This window comes from Bombina bombina, chromosome 1, assembly GCF_027579735.1.
Source record: "Bombina bombina isolate aBomBom1 chromosome 1, aBomBom1.pri, whole genome shotgun sequence".
Taxonomy (NCBI): domain Eukaryota; kingdom Metazoa; phylum Chordata; class Amphibia; order Anura; family Bombinatoridae; genus Bombina; species Bombina bombina.
In genome coordinates, this window is record NC_069499.1 from 838,482,424 (window position 1) to 838,494,451 (window position 12,028).

Below are 12,028 nucleotides of genomic sequence, written 5' to 3' on the forward strand. Positions count from 1 at the left end.
TGGCCACGCAGGACCTGGTATGCAGACCTAGTGGTCATGTCGTCCTGTCCTCCATGGACTCTACCTTTGAGGAAAGACCTTCTAATACAGGGTCCTTTCAATCATCCAAATCTCATTTCTCTGAGACTGACTGCGTGGAGATTGAACGCTTGATCTTATCAAAGCGCGGCTTCTCCGAGTCAGTTATTGATACTTTGATACAGGCACGAAAGCCTGTTACCAGAAAAATCTACCATAAGATATGGCGTAAATACCTGTATTGGTGCGAATCCAAGAGTTACTCATGGAGTAAGGTTAGGATTCCAAGGATATTGTCTTTTCTCCAAGCGGGTTTGGAAAAAGGCTTATCAACTAGTTCTTTAACCCCTTAATGACCGCAGCACTTTTCCATTTTCTGTCCGTTTGGGACCAAGGCTATTTTTACATTTTTGCGGTGTTTGTGTTTAGCTGTAATTTTCCTCTTACTCATTTACTGTACCCACACATATTATATACCGTTTTTCTCACCATTAAATGGACTTTCAAAAGATACCATTATTTTCATCATATCTTATAATTTACTATAAAAAACATTATAAAATATGAAGGAAAAATGGAAAAAAACACACTTTTTCTAACTTTGACCCCCAAAATCTGTTACACATCTACAACCACCAATAAACACCCATGCTAAATAGTTTCTAAATTTTGTCCTGAGTTTAGAAATACCCAATGTTTACATCTTCTTTGCTTTTTTTGCAAGTTATAGGGCCATAAATACAAGTAGCACTTTGCTATTTCCAACCCACTTTTTTCCAAAATTAGCGCTAGTTACATTGGGACACTAATATCTTTCAGGAATCCCTGAATATCTATTGACATGTGTATATTTTTTTTTAGAAGACAACCCAAAGTATTGATCTAGGCCCATTTTGGTATATTTCATGCCACTATTTCACCGCCAAATGCGATCAAATAAAAAAAATTGTTCACTTTTTCACAAATTTTTTCACAAACTTTAGGTTTCTCACTGAAATTATTTACAAACAACTTATGCAATTATAGAATAAATGGTTGTAAATGCTTCTCTGGGATCCCCTTTGTTCAGAAATAGCAGACATATATGGCTTTGGCTTTGCTTTTTGGTAATTAGAAGGCTGCTAAATGCCACTGCGCACAATACGTGCATTATGCCCAGCATTGAAGGGGTTAATTAGGGAGCATGTAGGGAGCTTCTAGGGTTAATTTTAGCTTTAGTGTAGTGTAGTAGATAACCCAAAGTATTGATCTAGGCCCATTTTGGTATATTTCATGCCACCATTTCACCGCCAAATGCGATCAAAGTAAAAAAAAACGTTAATTTTTTTCACAATTTTAGGTTTCTCACTGAAATTATTTACAAACAGCTTGTGCAATTATGGCACAAATGGTTGTAAATGCTTCTCTGGGATGCCCTTTGTTCAGAAATAGCAGACATATATGACTTTGGTGTTGCTTTATGGTAATTAGAAAGTCGCTAAATGCTGCTGCGCATCACACGTGTATTATGGCTAGCAGTGAAGGGGTTAATTAGGTAGTTTGTAGGGAGCTTGCAGGGTTAATTTTAGCTTTAGTGTAGAGATCAGCCTCCCACCTGACACATCCCACCCCCTGGTCCCTCCCAAACAGCTCCCTTCTCTCCCCCACCCCACAATTGTCCCCGCCATCTTAAGTACTGGCAGAAAGTCTGCCAGTACTAAAATAAAAGTTTTTTGTTTTTTTTAAGAAAAAAAAAAAAGCATATTTACATATGCTGTGTTTAGGATCCCCCCCTTAACCCCCAACCTTCCTGATCCCCCCCCAGCTCTCTAAGCCTCCCTCTCAGCCTTATTGGGGGCCATCTTGGGTACTGGCAGCTGTCTGCCAGTACCCATTTTGAACAATCAAATGTTTATTTTTGTTAAAAAAAAATTCTGTAGTGTAGCTCAATCGCCCCCCCCCCGAACCAACCCCCACCACCTAAATCACACCTAAGGGCTTGTTTATTTATTTAAATGTTGTCCCACTTTTATTGTTTTGGGACACATTTTTTCCGTAGTGTAGCGGTTCCCACCCGCTCCCTCCCCGTGCACGCGCCCGCCCCGCCCCCTCGTGCACGTGCGCGCCCCCGGGCTTACCCGCCCACGATCCCGCCCCCCTCCACATGACCAGGGCCATCGATGGCCGCCACCCACCTCCCACACCGGCTCCCACCCACCAACGATACCGGCCATCGATGTCCGGTGCAGAGAGGGCCACAGAGTGGCTCTCTCTGCATCGGATGGCCGTGAAAGGTTATTGCAGGATGCCTCGATATCGAGGCATCACTGCAATAACCGGAAATCAGCTGGAAGCGAGCAGGATCGCTTCCAGCTGCTTTCCACACCGAGGACGTGCAGGGTACATTCTCAGGCATTAACTGCCTTTTTTCTGAGGACGTACCCTGCACGTCCTCGGTCGTTAAGGGGTTAAAGGGACAGATTTCTGCTCTGTCTATTCTTTTGCACAAGCGTCTGGGAGAAGTTCCAGGCTTTTTGTCAGGCTTTGGCTAGGATTAAGCCTGTGTTTAAAACTGTTGCTCCTCCGTGGAGCTTAAACTTGGTTCTTAAAGTTCTTCAAGGAGTTCTGTTTGAACCCCTTCATTCCATTGATATTAAACTTTTATCTTGGAAAGTTCTGTTTTTGATGGCTATCTCCTCGGCTCGAAGAGTCTCGGATATATCCGCCTTACATTGTGATTCTCCTTATCTGATTTTCCATTCAGACAAGGTAGTTTTGCGTACTAAACCTGGGTTTTTACCTAAGGTAGTTTCTAACAGGAATATCAATCAGGAGATTGTTGTTCCATCATTATGTCCTAATCCTTCTTCAAAGAAGGAACGACTTTTGCATAATCTGGACGTAGTCCGTGCCCTGAAATTCTATTTGCAGGCAACTAAAGATTTTCGTCAAACTTCTTCCCTGTTTGTCGTTTACTCTGGACAGAGGAGAGGTCAAAAAGCTTCTGCAACCTCTCTCTCCTTTTGGCTTTGTAGCATAATACGTTTAGCCTATGAGACTGCTGGACAGCAGCCCCCTGAAAGAATTACAGCTCACTCCACTAGAGCTGTGGCTTCCACCTGGGCCTTTAAGAATGAGGCCTCTGTTGAACAGATTTGCAAGGCTGCGACTTGGTCTTCGCTTCACACTTTTTCGAAATTTTACAAATTTGACACTTTTGCTTCTTCGGAGGCTGTTTTTGGGAGAAAGGTTCTACAGGCAGTGGTTCCTTCAGTTTAAGTGCCTGCCTTGACCCTCCCATCATCCGTGTACTTGGCTTTGGTATTGGTATCCCATAAGTAATGGATGATCCGTGGACTGAACACACTTAACAAGAGAAAACATAATTTATGCTTACCTGATAAATTTATTTCTCTTGTAGTGTGTTCAGTCCACGGCCCGCCCTGTCTTTTAAGGCAGATCTAAATTTTATTTATAACTTCAGTCACCACTGCACCCTATGGTTCCTCCTTTCTCGTCTTGTTTTGGTCGAATGACTGAATATGACATGTGAGGGGAGGAGCTATGTAGCAGCTCTGCTTGGGTGATCCTCTTGCAATTTCCTGTTAGGGAGAGAATATATTCCATAAGTAATGGATGATCCGTGGACTGAACACACTACAAGAGAAATACATTTATCAGGTAAGCATAAATTATGTTTTTTTGGTGGCTGTAGATGTGTAACAGATTTTGGGGGTCAAAGTTAGAAAAAGTGTGTTTTTTTTCAATTTTTTCCTCATATTTTATAATTTTTTTATAGTAAATTATAAGATATGATGAAAATAATGGTATCTTTAGAAAGTCCATTTAATGGCTAGAAAAACGGTATATAATATATGTGGGTACAGTAAATGAGTAAGAGGAAAATTACAGCTAAACACAAACACCGCAGAAATGTAAAAATAGCCTTGGTCCCAAACGGACAGAAAATGGAAAAGTGCTGTGGTCATTAAGGGGTTAAAGGGACATGAAACCCAAAATGCTTATTTCATGATTCAGACAGAACATGTGATTTTAAACAACTTTCCATTTTTATTCTATTGTCTAAATTGCTTCATTCTCTTGGTATCTATAGCTGAAAAGCATATCTAGATAGACTAAGGAGCAGCAATGCATTACTGGGAGCTAGCTGCTCACTGGCAGCTGCACAAAAAGCCTCTTTTTTCTCCAACATAGGTGTGTCCGGTCCACGGCGTCATCCTTACTTGTGGGGATATTCTCTTCCCCAACAGGAAATGGCAAAGAGCCCAGCAAAGCTGGTCACATGATCCCTCCTAGGCTCCGCCTACCCCAGTCATTCTCTTTGCCGTTGTACAGGCAACATCTCCACGGAGATGGCTTAGAGTTTTTTAGTGTTTAACTGTAGTTTTTATTATTCAATCAAGAGTTTGTTATTTTGAAATAGTGCTGGTATGTACTATTTACTCAGAAACAGAAAAGAGATGAAGATTTCTGTTTGTATGAGGAAAATGATTTTAGCAACCGTCACTAAAATCCATGGCTGTTCCACACAGGACTGTTGAGAGCAATTAACTTCAGTTGGGGGAACAGTGAGCAGTCTCTTGCTGCTTGAGGTATGACACATTCTAACAAGACGATGTAATGCTGGAAGCTGTCATTTTCCCTCTGGGATCCGGTAAGCCATGTTTATTACGATTGTAAATAAGGGCTTCAAAAAGGGCTTATTAAGACTGTAGACTTTTTTTGGGCTAAATCGATTTATTATTAACACATATTTAGCCTTGAGGAATCATTTTATCTGGGTATTTTGATATAATAATATCGGCAGGCACTGTTTTAGACACCTTATTCTTTAGGGGCTTTCCCAAAGCATAGGCAGAGCCTCATTTTCGCGCCGGTGTTGCGCACTTGTTTTTGAGAGGCATGGCATGCAGTCGCATGTGAGAGGAGCTCTGATACTTAGAAAAGACTTTCTGAAGGCGTCATTTGGTATCGTATTCCCCTTGGGGCTTGGTTGGGTCTCAGCAAAGCAGATACCAGGGACTGTAAAGGGGTTAAAGTTCAAAACGGCTCCGGTTCCGTTATTTTAAGGGTTAAAGCTTCCAAGTTTGGTGTGCAATACTTTTAAGGCTTTAAGACACTGTGGTGAAAATTTGGTAAATTTTGAACAATTCCTTCATGTTTTTTCGCATTTGCAGTAATAAAGTGTGTTCAGTTTAAAATTTAAAGTGACAGTAACGGTTTTATTTTAAAACGTTTTTTGTACTTGTTATCAAGTTTATGCCTGTTTAACATGTCTGAACTACCAGATAGACTGTGTTCTGAATGTGGGGAAGCCAGAATTCCTATTCATTTAAATAAATGTGATTTATGTGACAATGACAATGATGCCCAAGATGATTCCTCAAGTGAGGGGAGTAAGCATGGTACTGCATCATTCCCTCCTTCGTCTACACGAGTCTTGCCCACTCAGGAGGCCCCTAGTACATCTAGCGCGCCAATACTCCTTACTATGCAACAATTAACGGCTGTAATGGATAATTCTGTCAAAAACATTTTAGCCAAAATGAACACTTATCAGCGTAAGCGCGACTGCTCTGTTTTAGATACTGAAGAGCATGACGACGCTGATATTAATATTTCTGAAGGGCCCCTAACTCAGTCTGATGGGGCCAGGGAGGTTTTGTCTGAGGGAGAAATTACTGATTCAGGGAACATTTCTCAACAAGCTGAACCTGATGTGATTGCATTTAAATTTAAGTTGGAACATCTCCGCATTCTGCTTAAGGAGGTATTATCCACTCTGGATGATTGTGACAAGTTGGTCATCCCAGAGAAACTATGTAAAATGGACAAGTTCCTAGAGGTGCCGGGGCTCCCAGAAGCTTTTCCTATACCCAAGCGGGTGGCGGACATTGTTAATAAAGAATGGGAAAGGCCCGGTATTCCTTTCGTCCCTCCCCCCATATTTAAAAAATTGTTTCCTATGGTCGACCCCAGAAAGGACTTATGGCAGACAGTCCCCAAGGTCGAGGGAGCGGTTTCCACTTTAAACAAACGCACCACTATACCCATAGAGGATAGTTGTGCTTTCAAAGATCCTATGGATAAAAAATTAGAAGGTTTGCTTGAAAAGATGTTTGTTCAGCAGGGTTACCTTCTACAACCAATTTCATGCATTGTCCCTGTCGCTACAGCCGCATGTTTCTGGTTCGATGAGCTGATAAAGGCGGTCGACAGTGATTCTCCTCCTTATGAGGAGATTATGGACAGAATCAATGCTCTCAAATTGGCTAATTCTTTCACCCTAGACGCCACTTTGCAATTGGCTAGGTTAGCGGCTAAGAATTCTGGGTTTGCTATTGTGGCGCGCAGAGCGCTTTGGTTGAAATCTTGGTCGGCTGATGCGTCTTCCAAGAACAAGCTACTTAACATTCCTTTCAAGGGGAAAACGCTGTTTGGCCCTGACTTGAAAGAGATTATCTCGGATATCACTGGGGGTAAGGGCCACGCCCTTCCTCAGGATCGGCCTTTCAAGGCAAAAAATAAACCTAATTTTCGTCCCTTTCGTAGAAACGGACCAGCCCAAAGTGCTACGTCCTCTAAGCAAGAGGGTAATACTTCTCAAGCCAAGCCAGCTTGGAGACCAATGCAAGGCTGGAACAAGGGAAAGCAGGCCAAGAAACCTGCCACTGCTACCAAGACAGCATGAAATGTTGGCCCCCGATCCGGGACCGGATCTGGTGGGGGGCAGACTCTCTCTCTTCGCTCAGGCTTGGGCAAGAGATGTTCTGGATCCTTGGGCGCTAGAAATAGTCTCCCAAGGTTATCTTCTGGAATTCAAGGGACTTCCCCCAAGGGGGAGGTTCCACAGGTCTCAATTGTCTTCAGACCACATAAAAAGACAGGCATTCTTACATTGTGTAGAAGACCTGTTAAAAATGGGAGTGATTCATCCCGTTCCATTAAGAGAACAAGGGATGGGGTTCTACTCCAATCTGTTTATAGTTCCCAAAAAAGAGGGAACGTTCAGACCAATCTTAGATCTCAAGATCTTAAACAAGTTTCTCAAGGTTCCATCGTTCAAGATGGAAACCATTCGAACTATTCTTCCTTCCATCCAGGAAGGTCAATTCATGACCACGGTGGATTTAAAGGATGCGTATCTACATATTCCTATCCACAAGGAACATCATCGGTTCCTGAGGTTCGCATTCCTGGACAAACATTACCAGTTCGTGGCGCTTCCTTTCGGATTAGCCACTGCTCCAAGGATTTTCACAAAGGTACTAGGGTCCCTTCTAGCTGTGCTAAGACCAAGGGGCATTGCTGTAGTACCTTACTTGGACGACATTCTGATTCAAGCGTCGTCCCTTCCTCAAGCAAAGGCTCACACGGACATTGTCCTGGCCTTTCTCAGATCTCACGGATGGAAAGTGAACGTGGAAAAGAGTTCTCTATCTCCGTCAACAAGGGTTCCCTTCTTGGGAACAATAATAGACTCCTTAGAAATGAGGATTTTTCTGACAGAGGCCAGAAAAACAAAACTTCTAGACTCTTGTCGGATACTCCATTCCGTTCCTCTTCCTTCCATAGCTCAGTGCATGGAAGTGATCGGGTTGATGGTAGCGGCAATGGACATAGTTCCTTTTGCACGCATTCATCTAAGACCATTACAACTGTGCATGCTCAGTCAGTGGAATGGGGACTATACAGACTTGTCTCCGAAGATACAAGTAAATCAGAGGACCAGAGACTCACTCCGTTGGTGGCTGTCCCTGGACAACCTGTCACGAGGGATGACATTCCGCAGACCAGAGTGGGTCATTGTCACGACCGACGCCAGTCTGATGGGCTGGGGCGCGGTCTGGGGATCCCTGAAAGCTCAGGGTCTTTGGTCTCGGGAAGAATCTCTTCTACCGATAAATATTCTGGAACTGAGAGCGATATTCAATGCTCTCAAGGCTTGGCCTCAGCTAGCGAGGGCCAAGTTCATACGGTTTCAATCAGACAACATGACAACTGTTGCGTACATCAACCATCAGGGGGGAACAAGGAGTTCCCTGGCGATGGAAGAAGTGACCAAAATCATTCTATGGGCGGAGTCTCACTCCTGCCACCTGTCTGCTATCCACATCCCAGGAGTGGAAAATTGGGAAGCGGATTTTCTGAGTCGTCAGACATTGCATCCGGGGGAGTGGGAACTCCATCCGGAAATCTTTGCCCAAGTCACTCAGCTGTGGGGCATTCCAGACATGGATCTGATGGCCTCTCGTCAGAACTTCAAAGTTCCTTGCTACGGGTCCAGATCCAGGGATCCCAAGGCGGCTCTAGTGGATGCACTAGTAGCACCTTGGACCTTCAAACTAGCTTATGTGTTCCCGCCGTTTCCTCTCATCCCCAGGCTGGTAGCCAGGATCAATCAGGAGAGGGCGTCGGTGATCTTGATAGCTCCTGCGTGGCCATGCAGGACTTGGTACGCAGATCTGGTGAATATGTCATCGGCTCCTCCTTGGAAGCTACCTTTGAGACGAGACCTTCTTGTTCAGGGTCCGTTCGAACATCCGAATCTGGTTTCACTCCAGCTGACTGCTTGGAGATTGAACGCTTGATCTTATCGAAGCGAGGATTCTCAGATTCTGTTATCGATACTCTTGTTCAGGCCAGAAAGCCTGTAACTAGAAAGATTTACCACAAAATTTGGAAAAAATATATCTGTTGGTGTGAATCTAAAGGATTCCCTTGGGACAAGGTTAAGATTCCTAGGATTCTATCCTTCCTTCAAGAAGGATTGGAAAAAGGATTATCTGCAAGTTCCCTGAAGGGACAGATTTCTGCCTTGTCTGTGTTACTTCACAAAAAGCTGGCCACTGTGCCAGATGTTCAAGCCTTTGTTCAGGCTCTGGTTAGAATTAAGCCTGTTTACAAACCTTTGACTCCTCCTTGGAGTCTCAATTTAGTTCTTTCAGTTCTTCAGGGGGTTCCGTTTGAACCCTTGCATTCCGTTGATATTAAGTTATTATCTTGGAAAGTTTTGTTTTTAGTTGCAATTTCTTCTGCTAGAAGAGTTTCAGAATTATCTGCTCTGCAGTGTTCTCCTCCTTATCTGGTGTTCCATGCAGATAAGGTGGTTTTACGTACTAAACCTGGTTTTCTTCCAAAAGTTGTTTCTAACAAAAACATTAACCAGGAGATTATCGTACCTTCTCTGTGTCCGAAACCAGTTTCAAAGAAGGAACGTTTGTTGCACAATTTGGATGTTGTTCGCGCTCTAAAATTCTATTTAGATGCTACAAAGGATTTTAGACAAACATCTTCCTTGTTTGTTGTTTATTCTGGTAAAAGGAGAGGTCAAAAAGCAACTTCTACCTCTCTCTCTTTTTGGATTAAAAGCATCATCAGATTGGCTTACGAGACTGCCGGACGGCAGCCTCCCGAAAGAATCACAGCTCATTCCACTAGGGCTGTGGCTTCCACATGGGCCTTCAAGAACGAGGCTTCTGTTGATCAGATATGTAGGGCAGCGACTTGGTCTTCACTGCACACTTTTACCAAATTTTACAAGTTTGATACTTTTGCTTCTTCTGAGGCTATTTTTGGGAGAAAGGTTTTGCAAGCCGTGGTGCCTTCCATTTAGGTGACCTGATTTGCTCCCTCCCTTCGTGTCCTAAAGCTTTGGTATTGGTTCCCACAAGTAAGGATGACGCCGTGGACCGGACACACCTATGTTGGAGAAAACAGAATTTATGTTTACCTGATAAATTACTTTCTCCAACGGTGTGTCCGGTCCACGGCCCGCCCTGGTTTTTTTAATCAGGTCTGATAATTTATTTTCTTTAACTACAGTCACCACGGTTCCATATGGTTTCTCCTATGCAAATATTCCTCCTTAACGTCGGTCGAATGACTGGGGTAGGCGGAGCCTAGGAGGGATCATGTGACCAGCTTTGCTGGGCTCTTTGCCATTTCCTGTTGGGGAAGAGAATATCCCCACAAGTAAGGATGACGCCGTGGACCGGACACACCGTTGGAGAAAGTAATTTATCAGGTAAACATAAATTCTGTTTTTTCATTGGTTCACCAGATGTCTTCAGATGGCTCCCAGTAGTGCATAGCTGCTCCTTCAAAAAAGAATACCAAGAAAAAATGAAGCGAATTGGATAAAATAAATACATTGGAAAGTTGTTTAAAATCACATGCTCTATTTTATTCATGAAAAATAAGAAAAAGAAAAATTTAGGGTTTCATGTCTATTTAATTCTCTTGGTATTATTTGTTGAAGGAGCAGCAATGCACTAGCTTAACACATCGGATGAGCCAATGACAAGAAAATAAATATGCAGTCGTAAATTGCCAGCTAGCTCCCAGTAGTGCATTGCTGCACCTGAGTTTACCAAGATTTGTTTTTCAACAAAGTACACCAAGAAAGCAAAGCAAATTTAGATAATGGAAGTAAATGGTAAAGCTGTTTAAAATTGCATGCTCTATCTAAATCCATTAAAGTTTTTGACTTTACTGTCCCTTTAATATATAGTAAATATACAGGGGTTAAAAATGTCAAAATGGTCAGTAGAAAAGGTTACTGCTTAGGAGAGAAATTGTTACTTCGTCAGCTCAATGCAAAAAATAGGAATAAGTACATTTTATTTAATTTAACAAAAAAAAAACCCCACTTATCTGGGACCAACAGAAATCTCATTTTCACCCCCAACTTATGTAAGTTACTAAGATATTTGTGTGATTTGCAATTTGTATATTTGGGTGTACACACATTTTGTATGCATTTAATAGGCCATAATGGTCAAAACTGAGATGTGCATGTGTGTCCCAGTTTTTAATATAAGCTTTATTCCCAGTGTGTTTTTGTTAGGAAAAATGCTTTTAGTAATAAATTACTGATTCAGTGGTTTACACATGCTGTGCATGAGCACACCAGCTTAGAGAGTCAGTGTTGCGTTGTATGATGCAGATTGATTATTTGCTGACATAACACATACCACCACTTGCTCTCTGATCTTGAACAGTGTTTACATGAGGACGCAAGAAGTGTGTGCAGCATAAGTAGATGTAATTGTTGCTAGAATCAGTTTGGTCCTAGAAATACATTAAAAAAAAATTGTTTCACGAAAGTTCCCTTAATAGGTTTTAAAGTTTTTTTTTTCACAATTATGCCCACCAATGCTTGGGAATGTTATGAAAGATTTGAATGCTGCTAATATCTCAATAACATAATTTTCTATTAATTTCTCAATAACATAATTTTCTATTTTCTTTTTTGCAGCTTGAGTGCCTGAAGCTCATAGCTTCCCAGAAATTCACAGATAAGCGAATAGGCTACTTAGGTGCAATGCTGCTTTTGGACGAGAGGCAAGATGTCCATCTGCTGATGACGAACTGCATCAAAAAGTAAGAAATACTGTATTACAAGTAATAGAATAGAATTCTGCATTAGCGTCCTCATTTTGACCTGTTCACAAAGCATATTCAATTTGCACTTTGGCAATGTGAAGATCAATAGGAAGACACTCAGGAGAGCTCAGCACAATATCTATTTCTAAGGATCTGGCAGCAGAGAAACTGTTTAACATTTTGCAGATCCTGTATCATGATGGAAGTGTAGGCAGTTACAGCCATCCCTGCGTCAATTTATTTTAAAAAAACAGTGTTGGCTTTAGGATGATTGCTATCTGCAGGAGTAATAAAATGAAGGGTCTGACAGAAAAAAATTACTGATTTATATGACACAAGCTCTCCACAATAAAACACCTGACACTACACAAGCTCCACAGCACTATAGCATGTAAAACTGTATTTGTTTTCTTCTGTTAAGTGTGATCAGTCCACGGGTCATCATTACTTCTGGGATATTACTCCTCCCCAACAGGAAGTGCAAGAGGATTCACCCAGCAGAGCTGCATATAGCTCCTCCCCTCTACGTCACTCCCAGTCATTCTCTTGCACCCAACGACTAGATAGGATGTGTGAGAGGACTATGGTGATTTTATTTAGTTTTATTTCTTCAATCAAAAGT

At 42.2% G+C, this 12,028-nt stretch overlaps 1 protein-coding gene across 1 annotated transcript in view; it reads left to right on the forward strand.

Annotated features, from left to right (window-relative positions):
* The window catches only part of AP1G1 (adaptor related protein complex 1 subunit gamma 1), a gene marked incomplete in the record, with an annotated part of 574,973 nt that overhangs the window by 86,419 nt on the left and 476,526 nt on the right, over nucleotides 1-12,028 (forward strand). Inside the window, 1 exon segment of the mRNA XM_053699458.1 lies at nucleotides 11,279-11,403. Within this exon segment, the coding sequence (XP_053555433.1) occupies nucleotides 11,279-11,403 (125 nt within the window).